A 24,470-nucleotide genomic window follows, 5' to 3' on the forward strand; every position below is an offset into this window, starting at 1 on the left:
CGTACATTAATGGTGGTATTTATGTGCACTCTGCACAAAATATGACAAAAGCCAGAGTCTATAACAATGCCTATTTCAGTTTATCCTAAATTTCATTGACACTCAGCCTATTCTGATAAAACTATAAAAGCAGAAAAAGAGAGAGATGTACGAGATGAAAAAAATGGGGAACAAGACACGGTTTGACCCCTGAGGCAAAATCTGCCTTTTCCACAATCGTAGGAAGGGTGAAAGTCTTATAAATTACTATTCATTCTTGACTATAAATTAGCTGAACATTATTCATTTACTTATTTATTTGATTGATGTTTAAACAGAACATCACAGGTACATAAGGATGCAGTACCCCATTACAACTTCCGTAATTCTGTGTATTTTAGGGTGTAAAAGTATTCTTTCACTGCCAGCCTGCCTTTTTTGGTGAACAGGTGCATGCTGGGTATCAAAATGATGGAAATTGTCTAAGCTTTGGGCAGGTATAAGTTTTAATGATGACAACAGGACACAAGGAGACAGGTGGTGAGGCTGTGGGTGATGTCCCCTCAGCGTTGCAAGGCCTCCCTCCCAGCTGCCGGCATGGAAAGGTCCAGATTTTGACGGTCAACCTACATGTATGTCAAGATTTTTATGGCTTCTTTCTCACAGGCTGGGCCAGGTATACACCAAAGCTTACTGACCATGGAATGTTTGGGACTGAGCTACAGCACTAAATGTTAACATTGTCGCTTGTGGAAAATTAATGGGGGTCTGTGGCCATATGGTTACTGGCTTATGCACATGATTGTCTGCACTATAACTAAGGGAGCTTACTCTGCCATCCTCGATCCCAGCTCCCCGCTGTCATGTGTGTCAAACCAGCCGATCTCCTGTCTCAGCACCGAGCGGAAAAAAGTGTGGCGTATTTTGACCATCTGGCTTTCAGCAGCCATGGTCCAGAGCGAGACGCCGAGGTACATACAGAGCCAGACGGCCATGCCAACCAGGCAGAACTGGAGCGAGTAGCTGGATACATCAGAGAACAGGTCATCCATTGAGGTCTCGTTAGGAGCCCCACTTGTCACATTCCTGTGGTAAAACGAGAACACAAGAATAATGATTATCATTATTATAAAGATTAACAATTTGTAATATAGTTAATAGCAACATCACACAATGAATACTCAAAACATAAATCAAAACATTTCTTATCCTGCTAGTTTTATTTTTTTCTTTATCTATTTGAACAGGGTTTAAATTTAATGTCGTAATCTCAAAAATGTTTCCCCTCGGAAATGGCAGTCAGTTTTTGTTCAAAATTCAAAAGAGGTGGTTTAAAATAGCTGATTACATCATTATGTCAATATCTTTTATTCCTTATTTTCTTTCATGTTTTCCCATTTATTTTCTTTTCTTTACTTATTTGCATCAATATTTGGATGATTTCCTTTTTATATGTCTTTTTTCTTAATTAAAACTCCCATCATGATCCTTCCTTAGGTGTTAAAGTCATATACAGGCAGTAATCTTTCCCATATAGCACACTGCCACCTCAGTGCCTGGAACAGCCTCAATGACAACAATATGTATGGAGAAGAATTTCCATCTGGACTAAACTCCACTTCCATTTGACACAGAAAATAACACCATTCCCATCCGGACTAAACTCCACTCCCATTTGACACAGAAAATAACACCATTCCCATCTGGACTAAACTCCACTCCCATTTGACACAGAAAATAACACCATTCCCATCTGGACTAAACTCCACTCCCATCTAACACAGAAAATAACACCATTCCCATCTGGACTAAACTCCACTCCCATTTGACACAGAAAATAACACCATTCCCATCTGGACTAAACTCCACTCCCATTTGACACAGAAAATAACACCATTCCCATCTGGACTAAACTCCACTCCCATTTGACACAGAAAATAACACCATTCCCATCTGGACTAAACTCCACTCCCATTTGACACAGAAAATAACACCATTCCCATCTGGACTAAACTCCACTCCCATTTGACACAGAAAATAACACCATTCCCATCTGGACTGAAGTCCACTCCCATTTGACACAGAAAATAGCACCATTCCCATCTGGACTAAACTCCACTCCCATCTAACACAGAAAATAACACCATTCCCATCTGGACTAAACTCCACTCCCATTTGACACAGAAAATAACCCCATTCCCATCTGGACTAAACTCCACTCCCATCTAACACAGAAAATAACACCATTCCCATCTGGACTAAACTCCACTCCCATCTAACACAGAAAATAACGCCATTCCCATCTGGACTAAACTCCACTCCCATCTGACACAGAAAATAACACCATTCCCATCTGGACTAAACTCCACTTCCATTTGACACAGAAAATAACACCATACCCATCTGGACTAAACTCCACTCCCATTTGACACAGAAAATAACACCATTAGGCCCACTTACTGAAACCTGCCTAATGTTACAATATGATCCTGAGCAAAATCAACGATCACATTGATGATTTTATTTTTTCACTAGAAAAAAAATGTAGACTGAGGCTTCCCATCCGTATGTTCCTCCATCAATGTTTCAGGATATATGTAACTGAATACCTAAGAAGCTATGACAGCACACTCCCACTGGTACAGAAATCCCATCTCTACAGACAGATATCAAGTCAGTCATGCTGGTCATTTTTACTACAATCCAAATCTTCACAACTAATTAACATCTCAAAATCTGTTGAAACTCAACACAAATTATTTCACTATTATCCCATCAAAGCAAATGGGAGTAGTTTTCATAAGATCCTTATCTTCAATATCCAAGTTTCCTCGTTTCCAACAAAACATGGCATGAGGGGTTAAATTGCAAATTTCTGACATGAAAACCAACCATGAAACTGAGTTTGAGAGGTCACTTGGTTCCTGTGACCCTTTAAAAAAATTTTAAAAAATGCTCAATTCATAGGAATATTTTTTATCAAGAACATGTAGTATATCTGCCCGATAATTTTGAAATGTTACATCCGGAAAATATATGGTGACATCTTGTATTTGCTTACAATTGTTGAAATTTCTTAATTGTTGAAAGACCAAGACATACATTATTGCAGCACTATCTCACAGGAACTAAGAAGTTTTCAACGCTTAATTGTGGTTACACGGTGAAAAGAAAACTTTAAGTTGCTTTAAGTTCACAGAAATGATCCTGTGCATTTACATATATCTAATTCTGGTTTCCACCACCCATAAATTAACTGACCACCAACTTATAAGTAAGAACTTTCTGAGCGCGGTGTTATCAAATACCAATCAATGGTGTTATAGCAATTATCAAATTAATTCATCCATATAACATGCTTTCTTTTTTTTTTCTCTGTATTATTTTTTAAATCAATCAACCCATTAATCTAGCTGCATGAATGTGTACATGTGGCTTGACATTTTCCAAAAAAGCACCTATACATTTACATTTTATAACAGTTTTAGGTGTCAAAAGGGCTAGCAATTTACAAGGCAATATTGTACAGTAATTCACCCAATGGTGCTACAAACGTAGAATTCGTATCCACTAAATCAGAGAAATTATAGTTTTGTCCCGTGACATTGAGCGATCGTTCCATCAACACGGACAATGGGACCCACCCGGGCAGTACTGTGATAATAGAGGGGTTTACGGGTGGATGGGTTTTAATAAAGGGAGCACATCACGGCTTGTACCTGAGATGCTGACCTAAACGCTGGGGCTTTAATCAGGACATGTCAGGGAGAGGTGGCAAGGGCAGGCGGACGGAACAATTTGAACCGATATCGCTGTCCCAGACAAAAATTTAAGAGCCAGAGTGATCCGCAAATATTTTCACAGATTCTTACGGATTTGCTTTTGTCATGCTTCCTTTGAATCTCCAGACAAATCGAGCCGTGGCGGCCCTTTTTCCACAACCAATCATATTTCATGATTAATCTTGGCAGGGAAAGGCTTTGGAGTCAGCCCTCTTCAGCACCCTTTCATAGCTGCTTCCTCGTCTGACAATCTTGTAGCACGCAATCTGAGATCTTGCCTCCAGTCATTTTATTGAACTCTACAGGTCTTTGTAAAGCTTTGTGAACTCCATCCTTTGAGATGGAATTTAGCAACAATTACTGTATGTAAGAAATCTCACATGTTCAGAGATCACAGGGGGCCTTTAAATTTTTATGATACCTAATGAAGATGGTTTACAAAAGTAATATATGGACTAGCATGGACAGTGCTTATTTATTCCACATAATGGCTTTAGGTAATAATTAAAGGATTATTCTTTAAATGAAAAAAAAATTGAATTTCAAAATCAACTGTGTATTTAATTATTATTGACATCTTCATTATTCAGACTTCAATGGAGAATGATATATACTTAAGAAATCAAAGACATAAAAAAAATCAAATAAATTTTATGCTCCTTCTGTCATAGCAATGTGGGGAAAAAACGAACTGATAAAATGTCAATTAAATAATTACTACCGCCCCATTAATTCCTCTCTGCCTTAATTACCAGTACATGTATCCGACAATTTCATCATCTATACCTGAGGCAATTCACCCGAGCCATTAGGAAAAGTATATAGAATGGCATGACTAGCCAGGGACCAGTCCATCTCTAAGTACAATCAAGCAAAGATGCAAAGTATTAATCATGAATAGCTTTTAGCTGTATTATTAATAAACAAGCAGTAATGCTGACCACGAGTAAATGTAAGTTGCAATTAACCCACATATTTCAATGCTCCTACACACTTAATGTTGTAGTTTGATTAGAAATTCCATAATCACAAAATAAGAAATACACAGGTTTTGTACATATACATTAGGTACTGGCCACTCCCTCAACATCACAAAGAAAATAATTTAACAATTATTACATGTCAAGGATTACTGGACTGTATAATATACTATATAGAAAATGTAAATTTACTTTTGTTTTGTCACATTAGGTGGGATGAGTAGGTAGGGCAATGGCGAAATCAGCAAGCACATTTAGATAAGGAACCCAAACACTAGCCCCTATAAACTGTCATGGGCACCTGTCAAACGACCTCAGTTAACTGACATTAAATGTTCCTCTCCCAACTCTTCATGATGACAGAACAATGTTACATCAGAAACAATGTTACATGCTACATTGTAACATTGTAGCCATTGGGCTACAGTCAATTCCTGACCTGACAATGGTTTAAGTTCTTGCTTCACCCTAGCACCACCTCACAGGATCCAAAAATGTGCTGCCTTCCACTTACATCAGACCATAATATAGTTTATTACCTATGGCAATGAAAACCATTAAGTAGGGTAACAGCTTTCCATACATTATATAATCCTCTCCATTGGGATCCCGAGAATGGTGTAGGGAACAGATTGGGCATAACACACCAGTATCTTTATAGAAGACAAGATCCCAAGAATGGTGTAGGGAACACATTGGGCATATGTTGCCAGTATCTTTATAGAAGACAAGATCCCAAGAATGGTGTAGGGAACAGATTGGGCATAATGTCACCAGTATCTTTATAGAAGACAAGATCCCAAGAATGGTGTAGGGAACAGATTGGGCATAACGTCGCCAGTATCTTTATAGAAGACAAGATCCCAAGAATGGTGTAGGGAACAGATTGGGCATATGTTGCCAGTATCTTTATAGAAGGCAATATCCCAAGAATGGTGTAGGAAACAGATTGGGCATATGTCCCCAGTATCTTTATAGAAGACAAAGTCCCAAGAATGGTGTAGGGAACAGATTGGGCATATGTTGCCAGTATCTTTATAGAAGACAATATCCCAAGAATGGTGTAGGGAACAGATTGGGCATATGTGTGTGATTCAGCCATGGTACTGGATGGGCATTCAGTCTACAATGCTGAGGAGATTGCTATGGTATGGCTTCCCTGTGTACTTGGTACATCTACACTAATACGATCCAGTATTATGTCCAATATACAAGACTGGTAAGGGCCATCATTGTGTAACATATAATAATGACGAGAAAATAAGATTGTCTGACTAAAAAAACGGCAGAGGCATCAATCAAAGCAAATGGCAGCAATGTTACAACACGGAATGGAGATGCTGCCAAGAAAAACCCAGATGCAGACGCGAATTAGCAATTCAAAAGCGGTTCCTCGGCGAATATACATATGTAATGATAGAAAATTGGTGATGAAACATAACGGAGATCAAAACAGGGATGAGTGAGAGTCAAACACAGATATCAGAACGAATCCATCAGCTAGAAAAAATGACAAAGGCCAACTGCAATTAAGGCATAAGTTCACCAGGAAGCTTATAGACTTCCTTGTGTACACAGATAAACTGCTGCAATTCACATGGCTCTTCAGTTTATGTATGATTTATTTGCTTTATACTTCATATGTACAATGTGTGTTTATAAATGAAAACCATTATCGATGTTTATGCTTGTTACTGTACCTAGCACATAATACTTCTGTAATAATTGGGTTTTTTTCCCTTTTTTTCCCCACCCCCCAAAAACTGTTGATAAACACACTGGCCAACATTAACTACCTGGTCTTCTGTAACATATGGATACGGTATGTAATATAAGACGCACAGTATAGTGACAAAAAAACCAGGGCAGTGACGACAGTGTGATAGCTGGCAAACCGTCACACGTAACCAGTGAAATACACCCTCTTATCAATTTACCCCAGTTAGGGTTTTATTCAAACTGTTCATGTAAATGCATAAAAAGTAGCAAATTACACACCTTGTGATGTGACACCTTGTGACACCTAGCACCATGGCTTTAGCAGGATTAACTAAAAAATATGCAGTGACATCTCATTAAATTTATCAGATGTCACTGCTCAAGAATTACTTAAAATGCTTAGCTGTCAACACATTTAACATTTAACATCCAATCACATTAAAACAATGCAAAGGGACCATGCCTCGACGATTCTTATTTCACCAGCAGTAACAACTACCCTCTCTCAACCCCAACCCCCTACAGGACAAAAAAAAACACACACACACACACAATTTAAGTCATAATGTTAAGTTACCCGTTCACAGCATTGTGAGTTGTGAATTAGGAAAAACCGCCCAACCAAAGTAAAATGTCAAATGGCTGCACGTGTCTGGATCACCAGGTAATTGTCTTGCAGCCAGACGTAGATGTATTTATAAATATACCTGACAACTATTACACGGTCATCGCTGCTTTGGTTGAAATCATTTTGCCATTGCCTTCTTAGTATCTACTGTGCCTCAAGGTTGGCTTATAATCCCTTGTCAATTCACCTTAATCATGAAATTATTCATTTATTTATTTGTTTGATTGGTGATATACTTCGTACTTAAGAATATTTCACTTATACTACTGCGACAAGAATTATTGTGGGACAGCACCAGGCTCTTCCTGCTGGGGGAACCCACGACCATCTGCAGGTTAGACCTTCCCACGTACGGCAGGAGAGGAAGACAGCATGACTTGGGCTCACAGCGACACCATTGGTGAGAGGCTCCTGGGTCATATTGCACTGCACTGGTACGCTAACCACCTCGCCCACAGAGGCCGCAATCATAAAATTACATTTAGCCTTTACGTACATGTACTTATCAAGACATTATGTCATGCTTTCAGTATACATAATTCATAGGCTTCTTTAACTTTAAATCTGGATGGCAGTGGGATTTCCATCAGGCTCTGCTCATTTTCGTCCTATCATATGCTGGCCGCTGTTGTATAAGTGAAATATTCTAGAGTAAGGCATAAAACACCAATCAAATAAATTAATAAATAAAATAAAATAAATTTAACTTTAATTTCATTCAACATGTTCACTTAATAGTTTACTTTCAATAAACCTAGATGTATAACAAATACACATACAACTGTACATGTATCACAGACTGGTGATTTCCACAGGCAGAAAGATTTTATCAGAAATGAAGTTGGTCAATCTCAGACATTGGACATTCTCTCTCCCTGTGGCCTCCATATTTACAAAGATGTCTGGGTCTGCTGAGACTTGGACTTCAACACGCCCCGTGAAGCCTAACTAGGTTAGTTCAATAATTCACAAGGGTTAATTGGAAGAAAGAGCATCTTTTCCTGTTGCCTGGAGTCCCGTTGATGCGATAAGACTGGTCATCTAAGGCTGTAATTATCTAAAGTGGCCTCCCGGAGATGTGGTGCGAGGACTCTCCTAACTTAGCACTCACAGCCATTTTGCGGAAACATGCGAACCTTAATTCTTTAATTCAATTCTTGAAGTGATTTGTGTATTTTATAAAAAAAAACATATATTATTCAAACACCTGGGAAGGTTTGTTCAGAAGTGTCTTAGCAGGCAGGTTTACATCTTGATACCGGTCTTTGCCTAATATAAAACAAATGGGACTTAACCAGGCTTAACTGTTAATACACTTTTGAACCACTGTGCACTAGCTTTATCTTAAATTGATATCTGAGTTGAATGAAATTTGGATTGACCTGCTTAGGAACTGGACTTTCAATCAGTCAAATAATCTACCATCTCCTCTTAGAAACACTCTTACTGTTTCCAGAGGTGTTGGCATTCAGCAGTAAACATGGAGAAATATCTGATGAAGTGAAATGAATTATTTTAGTCACAACTTATGTTAGGTATAGGGAAAGTTTAATTTTTTGGTGTATTTATTGTATAAATTATTGTAGTATGTTAATTTTTTTCTGCATTCATGTACATGCTGCACCATTGGCTAAATGTGTGATACCCTACCACATGAATAATGATACCCTACCATTTGAAAGGTGATACCCTACCATATGAATGGTGATACCCTACCATATGAATGGCGATACCCTACCACATGAATGGTGATACCCTACCATATGAATGGTGATACCCTACCATTTGAATGGCGATACCCTACCATTTGAATGGTGATACCCTACCATATGAATGGTGATACCCTACCACATGAATGGCGATACCCTACCCTATGAATGGCGATACCCTACCACATGAATGGCGATACCCTACCATATGAATGGCGATACCTTACCAAATGAATGGCGATAAACTACCATATGAATGGTGATACCCTACCACATGAATGGTGATACCCTACCATATGAATGGTGATACCCTACCATTTGAATGGCCAAGCAGTTTTCTGCATATTTAAAAGTTACTTGATTTTCTAGCAAATCAATCAATCTAGCAGAACAGGTCAACTTGTTTTTGAAAATACGCCAAATGACCTAACATTTCGCCAACAAAAGAGGCAAATATATGTCACAAAATATTATTTTTGGTGCTGAAACTTACAATTTTCCAGCAGAATATCCCATGTTCTGAATGAATCTCAAAAACACCAAAATTTTATTATTATTATTTATTATTTGATTGGTGTTTTACGCCACTCTCAAGATTATTTCACTTATACGACGGTGGCCAGCATCATGATGGGAGGAAACCCGGCAGAGCCCGGAAGAAACCCACGACCATTCGCAGGTTGCTGGCACGTATGGCCAGAGAGGAAGCCATCATGGGCTGGACTTGAACTCACAGCGACTGCATTGGTGAGAGACTCCTGGGTCATTACGCTGTGCTAGCGCCTTTCCCAAATCAATACAACTCATAGAATCAGGAAAAATTGGCAGATAGTCCAGAACAAAAAGTGTGGTTATTTACAGTAGCTTGTCCTATTAAAGGGTAATTAACTCAAAGAGTTAAGTTCCAGCGCAGATAACGGCCTTGAGTGCACAGTACATATGACGGATTAGCATTCAAACTAAGGCCTCATCTTAATGTGTGTTTATTTAAAGTTTAAGACTTATCAACATGACCATTTCACTAGCACACCCTATCCCCCACAACACCCGGCTTCTGCTACCTTCTTCAGAACTCCACCTCTAGTGAATGAATAATCGCGCACATGTACCATGGTATGGTCAACCCTGACAGATGGCACGACCCGGACAGTAATGACTCAATAATGGCATGGCTTGCTCACAACAGGATGGTCTAATGGGCTCATGCATTGTGATTCAGACCTGTCATTATTTCCTGTAGCAGCTGTACTAAGATGAGCACAAGAGTAAATTAAGCACTCCCTTAGTCATGACTGCCCTACTGTGAGCAAAGATGTCGTAAACTAAAATGAACATCTAATATGTAATGCAATTCGAAGGGGTAGTGTTATACCCAAGAAAAGAAACTACCACCTTTCACCTAAAGTTTTTTTTTTTCAAGCACCACAGTTCCATTTATACTTATTGATTCATCCATCATAAAGGGCCACTTGGTCAAAAAAACCTGACCTATCGCTCAAAATATGAAGTCAAATTTTTTTCCAAACTGAGTTTTTCAAAGAAAATGGATGTGAATACAGATATGTTGATGTCGATACAGATTTGAGGATGTTGATATGCAAGTGGGTGGCCGTGGATAGATACATGTATATGGATGTTGATATACAAGTGGGTGGCCGTGGATAGATACATGTATATGGATGTTGATGTACAAGTGGGTGGCCGTGGATAGATACATGTATATGGATGTTGATATACAAGTGGGTGGCCGTGGATAGATACATGTATATGGATGTTGATGTACAAGTGGGTGGCCGTGGATAGATACATGTATATGGATGTTGATGTACAAGTGGGTGGCCATGGATAGATACATGTATATGGATGTTGACATACAAGTGGGTGGCCGTGGATAGATATATGTATATGGATGTTGATATACAAGTGGGTGGCCGTGGATAGATATATGTATATGGATGTTGATATACAAGTGGGTGGCCGTGGATAGATATATGTACATGGATGTTGATATACAAGTGGGTGGCCGTGGATAGATATATGGATGTTGATATACAAGTGGGTGGCCGTGGATAGATATATGTATATGGATGTTGATATACAAGTGGGTGGCCGTGGATAGATACATGTATATGGATGTTGATATACAAGTGGGTGGCCGTGGGTAGATATATGTATATGGATGTTGATATAAAAGTGGGTGGCCGTGGATAGATACATGTATATGGATGTTGACATACAAGTGGGTGGCCGTGGATAGATATATGTATATGGATGTTGATATAAAAGTGGGTGGCCGTGGATAGATATATGTATATGGATGTTGATATACAAGTGGGTGGCTGTGGATAGATACATGTATATGGATGTTGATATACAAGTGGGTGGCCGTGGGTAGATATATGTATATGGATGTTGATATAAAAGTGGGTGGCCGTGGATAGATACATGTATATGGATGTTGACATACAAGTGGGTGGCCGTGGATAGATATATGTATATGGATGTTGATATACAAGTGGGTGGCCGTGGATAGATATATGTATATGGATGTTGATATACAAGTGGGTGGCCTTGGATAGATACATGTATATGGATGTTGATATACAAGTGGGTGGCTGTGAATAGATACACGTATATGGATGTTGATATACAAGTGGGTGGCCGTGGATAGATATATGTATATGGATGTTGATATACAAGTGGGTGGCCGTGAATAGATACATGTATATGGATGTTGATATACAAGTGGGTGGCCGTGGATAGATACATGTATATGGATGTTGATATACAAGTGGGTGGCCGTGGATAGATATATGTATATGGATGTTGATATACAAGTGGGTGGCCGTGAATAGATACATGTATATGGATGTTGATATACAAGTGGGTCGCCGTGGATAGATACATGTATATGGATGTTGATATACAAGCGGGTCGCCGTGGATAGATATATGTATATGGATGTTGATATACAAGCGGGTGGCCGTGGATAGATACATGTATATGGATGTTGATATACAAGTGGGTGGCCGTGGATAGATACATGTATATGGATGTTGATATACAAGTGGGTGGCCGTGGATAGATACATGTATATGGATGTTGATATACAAGTGGGTGGCCATGGATAGATACATGTATATGGATGTTGATATACAAGTGGGTGGCCGTGGATAGATACATGTATATGGATGTTGATATACAAGTGGGTGGCCGTGGATAGATACATGTATATGGATGTACATACAGATGTATGTATAGATGTGTGGATGTGGATACATAGATGTGTGGATGTGGATACAGATGTGTGAATGTGGATACAGATGTGTGAATGTGGATACAGATGTGTGAATGTGGACACAGCTGTGAGGATGTGAATACAGATGTGTGGATGTGGATACACAGATGTGTGGATGTGGATACACAGATGTGTGGATGTGGCTACACAGATGTGTGGAGGTGGATACAGAGCTGTGTATGTGGACCCACGGGTCACATCAATAATTGATGGGGCCTCCGTGGCTCAGTTGGTCAGCTCATGCTGGCTTCCTCTCCGGCCATAAGTGGGAAGGTCTGCAGCAACCTGCGGATGGTCATGGGTTTCCCCCGGACTGTGCCCGGTTTCCACCCACCATAATGCTGGCCGCCGTCGTATAAGTGAAATATTCTTGAGTACGGCGTAAAACACCAATCAAATAAATAAATAAATAAATAAATCAATAATTGATACATCAGTTTTTGTAACTCACGGATTAGCCCCTTGTATGAAGGTCATTGCCACATTGCCGTAGATGATGAAGTTCACTGGTATGACACATCCTGCTCCTATAGCACCAAGTGTCCCCACAACCATCAGAAGCTTGTCCATCTTGCTGGAGAAGCGGAACTGTCGAGCAAAAACCATCAGAGATCTTGTGAATATTTGATAGCACTGCTGGAGTCCAGGAGCAGGCACGACATAAACTGGGCCTGTCCAAATTGATGAACTAAGAGTACATCACGTACACAGAATCCATCCTTACTCACACTAAAGAATTTGTACTGTGCACAGTACAGAACATTCAGTTCTTCTATCTCAGTGCCTATCTTGAACCCTCTATACAGGTAACAAAAAACTCAAGCTCAAATAAAGTTGTTATACTGCTGAAGTAGAACATTATTTTGAACCATGTGAACTTTACATTTCACTCACAGACCAACATTAACGGTACGTGAAAATGAACTCTAAAAAGAAGATTTACTTTAAGCGAATACGGTAGGACACATCCTAAACTGAGTACTGAGAAATACAAAGCAAATGTTTCCTTTACTTGTTTCCTTTAAAATTTTGTCTTTTCTGAACAGTTATGAGCACATGTTGCGACAAAATATTGGTTTAATATAAGCCAAATATTCTGACTATCAACTTTTTCTCTATCAAATCACTTATGCATAAAACTTTTTAATGCTAAAGGACTCTATTTCTTAAATCTCAACCAAGTTCTTATAACACAGATACTTAATTTGCCAGTAACTTCAAAGCAGGGGAAAATCCAACTCATCAGGTTGAAGAAAATGCAAATACTTGTTTTTCATTTGTTATAGGTGTATATATGTACATCAATATTCATGAATATGTAAATGTCACACATAAATTACTGAATTCAGCTCAAAAATGATGTATTCAGATTACAATGTGTGAAATGCATCCTACATGTGGTCCTTATTAACGAAAGCAAGGAAGTTTCCAAAAAATTTCCATGATTTGACTTGTTTCATTGGTAAACGCACACAATTTCACCCACAGCAGGAGTTTTAAGAGTAGGCCAAATTGGTGGAAGTCCCCAACAAGTGATCCCCAACAAGTGATCCCCAACAAATGACCCCAACAAGTGATCCCCAACAAATGATCCCCAACAAGTGATTCCCAACAAGTGATCCCCAACAAATGATCCCCAACAAATGACCCCAACAAGTGATCCCCAACAAATGATCCCCAACCAGTGATCCCCAACAAGTGATCCCCAACAAATGACCCCAACAAGTGATCCCCAACAAATGACCCCAACAAGTGATCCCCAACAAATGATCCCCAACAAGTGATCCCCAACACGTGATCCCCAACAAATGACCCCAACAAGTGATCCCCAACAAATGACACCAACAAGTGATCCCCAACAAGTGATCCCCAACAAGTGATCCCCACAAGTGATCCCCAACAAATGACCCCAACAAGTGATCCCCAACAAGTGATCCCCAACAAGTGATCCCAACAACCTGAATGATTACACAAGGTGATCGATTGCTATATCACAGCAGATATGAAAAGAATATTTCTATAAAATAAAGTTTAAATCTATCTGATTATTGTCTAGAGGATAAAGCTTATTGTGAAACAAACAATGTCCATAAAAATTTTTGCACGGACTTATGAAGAAAGACTGCATTACTGACAAATTTTTGAATATTTGCCATTTATACATACATGTACATGTATATCTGCCATTTTCGATCATTTCAGTAACACAGCATGCACACCATGAAAACAATGAATAAATGAGCATCTTACAAGCATGTTAATTATTTAAAATTATTCAACTGTACTTGTATCCATTTAAATTAACAATTTCTTTTCTTTAAACTTACCAGCTGGAAGAAGCCCACTCTTCTGACATCTGCTGATTTCTTCTTTTCTTTCTCTTTTTTATCCGTGCCTTTCTTCTTCATGTTATTCTTACTAAAGATCACCGCAGTCTCAGTATTTTCACCTGATCCATCTTTGGGAACTTTTGCACTGATGTGCGTCAAGCTTACATCAGGCGAAGTTATCCTGACTAGACGACAGGAATCCCCAACATCTTGCAGCAGGCTCCCATTCTTAGCATTGTCTCCTCCTCCTACATTTTGAATTTGTATCTTCCCGTTGCTATTGGCAACACTGTCCAAGATTTCATTTTCCATTTCGGGTGAAGAAGGCATGACTGAATCAATGTCGTCTGGCAAGTGAGTCTCTACTTCTCTCTGTTCACTGGGCGGTGTTGTTGGACTTCCCAGGGGCGAGTTTACGCCCTTGTCTAGCTCACTCACATTCACCATCGTTACTGGTCCCACACCATTTAACTCCCGACAAAAATCGATCCTCCTCTTAGTTTTTCTGCGAAGCTCTTCCAGGAGTTTCTTGAAAAATGTTTGCCTCTTTGATCATAAATCTTTGATGGTTTTTTCCGGTTGTTTTGTGGCGACTGCCAGAAGGAATCTGTTAAAGAGAGAAACAGAAAATTGTGGTCAACAGACACTGGTGGGTATCATCAAAGCTCCATTACACACTGTTAAAACCTGGATGCTCCACTGGATGTGAAGATCAAATCAATATCAGTGGGAGCTAGAACAAGGGGCGCCCATGTCGAGACAGATTATCCGCAAAATTGAGAGGTACATGAACCTACCAATGGGATCTGTTTGAGTGCTACTGCGACTCTGATTGGTCCACTGATCTGTGTGAGTGCTACTGTGACTCTGATTGGTCCACTGATCTGTGTGAGTGCTACTGCGACTCTGATTGGTCCACTGATCTGTGTGAGTGCTACTGTGACTCTGATTGGTCCACTGATCTGTGTGAGTGCTACTGTGACTCTGATTGGTCCACTGATCTGTGTGAGTGCTACTGTGACTCTGATTGGTCCACTGATCTGTGTGAGTGCTACTGTGACTCTGATTGGTCCACTGATCTGTGTGAGCGCTACTGCGACTCTGATTGGTCCACTGATCTGTGTGAGTGCTACTGTGACTCTGATTGGTCCACTGATCTGTGTGAGCGCTACTGTGACTCTGATTGGTCCACTGATCTGTGTGAGTGCTACTGCGACTCTGATTGGTCCACTGATCTGTGTGAGTGCTACTGTGACTCTGATTGGTCCACTGATCTGTGTGAGTGCTACTGCGACTCTGATTGGTCCACTGATCTGTGTGAGTGCTACTGCGACTCTGATTGGTCCACTGATCTGTGTGAGTGCTACTGCGACTCTGATCCACTGACTTGTGAAATAATGGTGTTAAGAAACCAAGACATGAACACTCATCCTGTACACAAAAGCGCTAAACACAATTTGAGTGTTGCACATTGCAGATTATAACTCTGAACATACGCATGCAGTCATCTTTTCTAAAAAGTTCTATTTGTACAAATACTTGACATTTAAATGCGATGAATCAAAACCGAAGTATGTCAGCAGGAGACTATTTACCAGAAACACTGACAAAGATGGATTTTATATTTGTTACCTACTTCATCCATTTATATGTTGTCACGTATCCATTTATATGTTGTGCTCTAGATTATAACAACTTGTCTCACAGTGTTTACAAAACAATACAACCATCTAGGCTACATGAAGATCTAGACTCATTCCATATCCTCATTCTCAGTCAAACAGTTAAATCAATCAATCAACAGACCTAAAACATTGTCCATGACCAAGCTGCACATTTTCCTTGACTCTAAAGAGTTCTTGGGATCTTCGAAAGGTGTTTGATGTTTGTTTGGAATATACATGAAAATCTGCTGCAAAAATGTAGGTTCAGTACCGAAAGTAATATTTTAGAGCATTTATTTCTCTCTAAACCATACCAGACACTGTTGCCCAACGTTTCAGCAACGCACATGAATTTTAAGTCTATAAAATGTCAACTCAAACTCAATTAAACTCTCTCAAATTCAACCTGATGTGTTTCCTCCGTCAACACTTCCATTTAATAATTGCCTCATGGACACCAGTTACATGCAGAGAGCTTTCGTGGCAATCAATACTGTTTTTTCCGGGAATATTTCCTGTAATAAACATCACACTTGTCACAACGAATAGCACGCTTGTCGTGCACGAACATGGCATTAAGAGCTTCACAGCTAGGCTTAACCTGTCACAGGGGCTGATTATCCAATTTCAAAATTACATTCACAAATATACACAGCCTCAGCCTGAGCTGTATAATACAGACTGAGCTGTACAATATACTGACACCTCAGGCCATCCTTAAAAAATCTTCGGACAACACAGGGAAATTAAGGTGGTAGGGAATTTTTGTTTATTCTGGCTAAAAAATAAAATTATTTTAAAATGGATTTTAAATAAAGAAATTCAACATAAAGCAATCACTATATGGTATAATAAATTGTCATAATTATTTCGCATAATTACATGTAATTTTAAGGCATACCTTGGAATGTATACCCAATATTCACAAGGTGATTTATATAAACTTAAACTAAATTTAAATAATGGCCTTATCTAAGTGTCCAATTATACAAGTGTGTACAAATTAACAGACTACAGACCAACAACATTAGAGCCACATTCCAGCTTCACCTCATTCAGAAGTTTAAAAAACTAGCACATACCTTTTTCACACAGGTGGACTCAAACACAATAGCCTTTCACAAAAACATAATACACCTTTGTTTTTCCATTCTCTTTTGTTCACAGCGATGTAAATAAAACAACAGATCTCTGTGCATACATGTACCAAACAAATTTTGAATTCGCCTCCCACAATCCTCTTTCACCTGACTGTCAAATAGCTCCCTTGCATTACGTTACTGACTATATCTCAATGTACATGTACATCTAAATACATGCACATGTAGATAGTGTGTGTGTGTGTGTGTGTATATATAGATATATATATATATATATATATATATTAAATAGAAAATCCTGCACGTTAAACTCTGGATTGCATCTCCACAATCGTAGATTCCAGGCAACTGTGAAGCAAACAGAAGAACCTTAAATATCATTGGCAGCCAGGTCAGAAAATAAATTGCTGCAAACTTTATACTGATGAATATACATTTGGTCTTAATAAATGACGCAAAAGTATGAGGCGTGATTGTGAGTGTCTTGTCCTCGGCAGTAAAGAGTGACACCTTTGACAGCCATGGACATCATTTTCTATACCTGACTATCAGTGTTGTACACATCTTAATTTACATGTAGGCTGATGGGATCCATAATTTATTTCCCAGGCACTATTAACAAACGTTAACAACAGCATCCGTTATTTATAACATATATACGGTGCCAGACTATTAGTGCTACAACAGCATCAGTTATTTATAATATATACGGTGCCAGATTATTAGTGCTACAACAGCATCAGTTATTTATAATATGTACGGTACCAGACTATTAGTGCTTCTACAGCATCAATTACTTATAATATGTACGGTACCAGACTATTAGTGCTACAACAGCATCAGTTATTTATAATATATATGGTACCAGACTATTAGTGCTACAACAGCATGAGTTATTTATAATATATACAGTACCAGACTATTAGTGCTACAACAGCATCAGTTATTTATAATATATACAGTGCCAGACTATTAGTGCTACAACAGCATCAGTTATTTATAATATATACGGTACCAGACTATTAGTGCTACAACAGCATCAGTTATTTATAATATATACAGTGCCAGACTATTAGTGCTACAACAGCATCAGTTATTTATAATACATACGGTACCAGACTATTAGTGCTACAACAGCATCAGTTATTTATAATATATACAGTGCCAGACTATTAGTGCTACAACAGCATCAGTTATTTATAATATATACCGTACCAGACTATTAGTGCTACAACAGCATCAGTTATTTATGATATATACAGTACCAGACTATTAGTGCTACAACAGCATCAGTTATTTATAATATATACAGTACCAGACTATTAGTGCTACAACAGCATCAGTTATTTATAATATATACAGTCCCAGAGTATTAGTGCTACAACAGCATCAGTTATTTATAATACATACGGTACCAGACTATTAGTGCTACAACAGCATCAGTTATTTATAATATATACAGTGCCAGACTATTAGTGCTACAACAGCATGAGTTATTTATAATACATACGGTACCAGACTATTAGTGCTACAACAGCATCAGTTATTTATAATACATACGATACCAGACTATTAGTGCTACAACAGCATCAGTTATTTATAATATATACGGTACCAGACTATTAGTGCTACAACAGCATCAGTTATTTATAATACATACGATACCAGACTATTAGTGCTACAACAGCATCAGTTATTTATAATATATACCGTACCAGACTATTAGTGCTACAACAGCATCAGTTATTTATAATATATACAGTGCCAGACTATTAGTGCTACAACAGCATCAGTTATTTATAATATATAAGGTACCAGACTATTAGTGCTACAACAGCATCAGTTATTTATAATATATACAGTGCCAGACTATTAGTGCTACAACAGCATGAGTCATTTATAATATATATGGTACCAGACTATTAATGCTACAACAGCATCAGTTATTTATAATATATACGGTACCAGACTATTAGTGCTACAACAGCATCAGTTATTTATAATACATACGGTACCAGACTATTAGTGCTAGAACAGTATCAGTTATTTATAATATATACGGTACCAGACTATTAGTGCTACAACAGCATCAGTTATTTATAATATATAAGGTACCAGACTATTAGTGCTAGAACAGTATCAGTTATTTATAATATATACGGTACCAGACTATTAATGCTACAACAGCATCAGTTATTTACAATATATACCGTACCAGACTATTAGTGCTACAACATCATTACCTATTTGCGATATTTACGGTACCAGGCCAGGGGTCTTGAGGACAGTAAAATCCCATTTTGTCCTGATCTGTTTGTTAATTATAAATGAGCTGAGCTCACTATCTAAGAGCTCAGCAGGATATAGAGAGGTATTTAGCACCTTCCAGACCTATTTTTCAGCAGCTATAAGAGAAGACAAACTCTTTGCCTGATACACTAAAGAGCTACATGTGGCTCACCCAGGCCACTCATAACACACTCTGTTTCACGTTGTATCAACGAACCCCTTCATAACACACTATGTTTCACGTTGTCTCCATGAATCCCTTCATAACACACTCTACGTTTCACATCGTCTCAACGAACCCCTTCATAGCACACTCTATGTTTCACGTTGTCTCACTGAACCCCTTCATAACACACTCTACATTGTATGTTTCACGTTGTCCTAATGAACCCTTTCATAACACACCTTTTCTTTCACATATTAAAGTTCAAGGCTTCATTTCCTTCCTTCATTACGAAATTTCACCTAAACTTAGTTTTAAAAAAAATTTGAACCAATTTGCTCCCTTTTCAAAAATACACTCAAACACTTCGAAAACACCTAACTGACAAAAAGGTGTTTATTATTACAGGAAAACAGGTTCATCAGCTGGCACTTACAGATGGATGTTGCCCTGGCCAGAACTCAGCTTTACTACTCACAAATGTTATGTTTGTCTCTATAGTTTGTTTTCCAGGTATTTTTCAAGGTGTGACAGTATAGAAATTGAATTCTATAAAAACCAAAATTTATATCACACGATCTGATTCTGGTGTATTAACCTTTCATTACACGTACAAACGTAAAAAATACTCACAGTGAACACATCAACTGCTTTAATGTACAAAAACTGCTAAATCTAATCAATTCACCACAGTTACTAAGTAAGAAGGTAATGTATGGAAACGATTTCAAATTTCAAACAATTGAGACAATGTCTTTATTAGCTAGCGCACACAGGAGATATACTCCACACATACCTGTATAGTCTGTGCTGAGGTAGTCATGAGAAGCTACCCCATGCACTCATTCACTCATGAGAAGCTATAAATTAAATTGCAGTGGCCTTCAGCAGTCATTACCTTCACTTTGGCATTATTTTGTGGCAATGTACGACCGCCAAAGACAGCTCCCCTGTTTCAAGTCGTGTTCAAGCTCATAAATGCAAAAGTTTGGACATTGAATTTGTAGATTCTGCTGCACATAGTGTACATATGGTTGTTAAACTGCGTTGATCATCATGCATGCATGCAATCATGTACATGTAAGTGTTCCATCAAATAAACACGGTTTGGCAAATCTGTTGGTCGCCTGTGGGAATTTACAGTTTGTCAGCACAGTACACGTAACTGTCAGCACAGTACACGTAACTGTCAGTACAGTACACGTAACTGTCAGTACAGCACACGTAACTGTCAGTACAGTACACGTAACTGTCAGTACAGTACACATAACTGTCTATTGGTTTCAGGTTTTTTGAGCACTCCAATTTCCTTGATAACGCATGAAACTGACCACCATTACAGAAGTGAAAAATACAGGTCAAATATGTTAAAAATTTGACGCATACATTAAAGTTTTTCTCCAAGGTTGCAGACTCACATACAGGAATTGTGGAAACCTGATCAAATTGACATTCATGTCATCATACATGAAGTAATTTTTAGGTCTATGTATCTTTACATATGCATGTACATGTATGTATTATCAAAATGTTAGTCTGTGTCTGCATCGCTACACATATCCACAGTTTGCCACCTAGGAATTAAGCTCAATTTTTAAAAAGATCTTCATTCTGGCACCCAGAATTCAACTTTCCAGACAATCGATTTGTTCATTTCTTTATACAGAAAACCAAATAAGCAGTAAATACGCAATCCAGACTGCATGCAGACAGATGAGCAATTGCCGTTTTACTCTTGCCTGAAGGTTTTTGCTCGCACACACTTGGGAGTGAAAGTATTGCATCTGAAATTAAGTTAATTAACAAAAGCTATACTTTCAAAATTGACATAAAAACCCATACTACTGTTGTAATTGTTGTTCAGAATTAATGTACATGTAATGAATGACTTGCTGCATAGAGGTAAAACCACAGCAGCAATGACCAAGTGTGATAATTAGCAAATGACCTCACATAACCAGTGAAGTACAGCCTCTAGTCAGTTTACATCAGTTTGTGATTACCTTGTGGCAGAAGCTGCAGTTCACTTTTCAAATGCTCTTTTTAATTTAATGCACTTATTCGATTAGTACCTTAAATTGTCCCATACTGAACACTATTCCACCTCAATGGACAGTCATCATATGTATAGGGCTGAAGTCAATTCCTGGCTACATACATAGCATGCAAACGCTGACAACAGCAGTGTACAGTGGACAACATACACGTATGTGTATATACATGCATGATGCATTCATGTTTACTGCTTTCCCTTAAGTAATCGCTATATGCATACCAGCTGACAACAACTCATGGGAGGCCTACAAAGTTTTATGCAGCAGTGTGTCAGGAAAACAAACAAACCTACCAGACAGTACGCAGGTACAAGGAATACATCGCTTTCATCTAGGTTAAAAAACAGCAGGTACACACTGAAAGTTTAAGGAACAAGAAACTCAATGTATAATTGTTCATAAATTTTCTATGTAAGTTTCAAGGAGTTTATGCTGCATGTAGAGTGAGTGAGTGCTTAGGGTTTAACGTGGTACTCAACAATTTTTCAGTCATATGGCAACGAAGGAATCCTTAGGGTTTATGTGATGTGCCTCCTTGTTGCAAGTCAGGTTTCCACAGCTCTTTTATCTAGTGCTGCTTCACTGAGACAACTTACTGAAGGCAAGTAAGCTGCCCCGCCTGAGCCATTACACTGATACGGGTCAACCAGTCGTTGCACCTTCATGCTGAACGCCAAGCAAGGAAGATACAACTTCCTCTTTTAAAGTCTTAGGTTTGACTTGACCCAGAATTGATCCTGGATCTACCGCTCCCGCAGCAGACGCTCTACCAACTATGCTATCCGGTTACTGCATGTAGACCCAGGAAGTCTGTTTACATGTGTTTGGATTTTACACCCAAAATGATGCTTATTAGCAGCTTTTAAGTGAGTTAATACTGCCTGGTATGTAACTTGAATGTTATTATATACTCGGAGGAAACTCTCAGGAGGTCCACAAGTTAACAGGCAATACAAGTATAGGTGTATACACACATCATTAATTCTGCCACTGTAATTCTTCCAAGCTTTGGTTTGTTTGCAAGCTGTTTAAGAATTAAAGTAGCGCCAAAGTTTAAAACACAATAACAGCCTATTAATGTATTCTTGAAAAAGTTGGCTGGTCCAGAAGAATTCATGTGTCCTTACTTTTCTTCTTCATTTACAATATATTTGTATGTTCAATAGTTCAACAACTGTTCTGTAAGGGACAATGTTTCATGACTTATGCGCACCCCGATTAACCTTCCTACCAAGATAATATCCCACCAAGTCACAGTAACACCAGACATGGTGTTCCACCCAGCATTCCGACACAAGATAAGACGTCCCACCTAGTAACAATATACTGTTACCAGATAAGATATCTCATCAAGTCATAGTATACCCTTCAACTCATCTCTTATACAGATATATGAATACTCTAAACTTTTTTCCACTTTGTAGCAAACACTTTCATTACAGGCCATCCAGATACAGACTACACTTCCATGAAGAAGGTCAGCCAGTATTAACCAATCACAAACTGGGTGATGGAATTAGGAATGTACCATAACCTGCGGTATATTCTACAAAGCCCTTTCAAGTCAAAATTTAAAACTCGATGCTTAGTTTTTGGTACTGAAAGTTGAAATGTGGACACATTTGTCTAAAGACAACATGAACAAAGGGGGCAAAATCTTAATCTCTGTAAAGCCCGAAAACAGCCTTTCTGATCATATTTCAAATTTGACTCAAGTCAGAAATGGCTTGGTAAAACCTTTGAACCACAGTGCTGCCAAATTTTCTGCTATAAGATGGAAGTTAAAAATCTGCCAGTACAATAGAATGTCTTAAGGTTTCTACAGCACAGTACATGCAGTATATCAAGTACTATCCATGTACATTTAGGTGTACACACATGCAGTATAGGAGGTACCATCCATGTACATTTAGGTGTAAACACATGCAGTATAGGAGGTACCATCCATGTACATTTAGGTGTACATGCATGCACTATAGGAGGTACCATCCATGTACATTTAGGTGTACACGCATGCAGTATAGGAGGTACCATCCAAGTACATTTAGGTGTACACACATGCAGTATAGGAGGTACCATCCATGTACATTTAGGTGTACACACATGCAGTATAGGAGGTACCATCCATGTACATTTAGGTGTACACACATGCACTATAGGAGGTACCATCCATGTACATTTAGGTGTACACGCATGCAGTATAGGAGGTACCATCCATGTACATTTAGGTGTACACGCATGCAGTATAGGAGGTACCATCCATGTACATTCAGGTGTACACACATGCAGTATAGGAGGTACCATCCATGTACATTTAGGTGTACACACATGCAGTATAGGAGGTGCCATCCATGTACATTTAGGTGTGCACACAGGCAGTATAGGAGGTACCATCCATGTACACTTAGGTGTACACACATGCAGTATAGGAGGTACCATCCAAGTACATTTAGGTGTACACACACGAATGTATTGTACATGTACGGCGAGGACAATCACCTTAAACCAATCGTAACATGATAAAGTGAGGCATGACAAATTGGTCACAGCAGATTGTATAAATACCCCTCCCCGTGCAGTAAAGGATCCCTACTAGTGGGGAAGCTTATACTGTCAAACAGGGTTAAAGTCACAGCTAATAACCATTAGCTACACATTTAACTGTCTGATAGCTGAAAATACAACTTCCAGTTTAAAAAGCTCAGCACTAGCAAGTTGACTGATCCATTGCTACATGTTCAATATAACAGAGTGTACATAAAATGGTTAAAGCAT

At 38.6% G+C, this 24,470-nt stretch overlaps 2 protein-coding genes across 2 annotated transcripts in view; both read right to left on the bottom strand.

The window, feature by feature from the left end:
* The window catches only part of LOC135477408 (ATP-dependent translocase ABCB1-like), a 78,325-nt gene that overhangs the window by 33,216 nt on the left and 20,639 nt on the right, over positions 1–24,470 (bottom strand). Inside the window, exons 2-4 of the mRNA XM_064757485.1 lie at positions 14,423–15,032; positions 12,547–12,683; positions 811–1,065 (exon numbers count right to left, since the gene is read on the bottom strand). Coding sequence (XP_064613555.1) covers positions 811–1,065; positions 12,547–12,683; positions 14,423–14,872 — 842 coding nt within the window. The 5' untranslated portion in view covers positions 14,873–15,032. The remainder of the gene's footprint in view (positions 1–810; positions 1,066–12,546; positions 12,684–14,422; positions 15,033–24,470) is intronic.
* LOC135478294 (bifunctional endo-1,4-beta-xylanase XylA-like) lies at positions 14,893–16,070 on the bottom strand. The gene is made up of 3 exons (XM_064758568.1): positions 16,062–16,070; positions 15,223–15,811; positions 14,893–15,032 (listed from the first exon to the last, which is right to left on the bottom strand). The coding sequence occupies exons 1-3, from the start codon at positions 16,068–16,070 to the stop codon at positions 14,893–14,895; spliced, it is 738 nt and encodes a 245-aa protein (XP_064614638.1).

The sequence above is a fragment of the Liolophura sinensis genome, chromosome 11 (genome assembly GCF_032854445.1).
Source record: "Liolophura sinensis isolate JHLJ2023 chromosome 11, CUHK_Ljap_v2, whole genome shotgun sequence".
NCBI classification, from domain to species: domain Eukaryota; kingdom Metazoa; phylum Mollusca; class Polyplacophora; order Chitonida; family Chitonidae; genus Liolophura; species Liolophura sinensis.

Bases quoted from the DNA above. Each gene is read 5' to 3' on its own strand.
- LOC135478294 (XM_064758568.1), bottom strand. The intron at 15,033-15,222 runs GTAGGTTCATGT...TCTCTTTAACAG, and splicing joins CACTCAAACAGATCCCATTG to ATTCCTTCTGGCAGTCGCCA.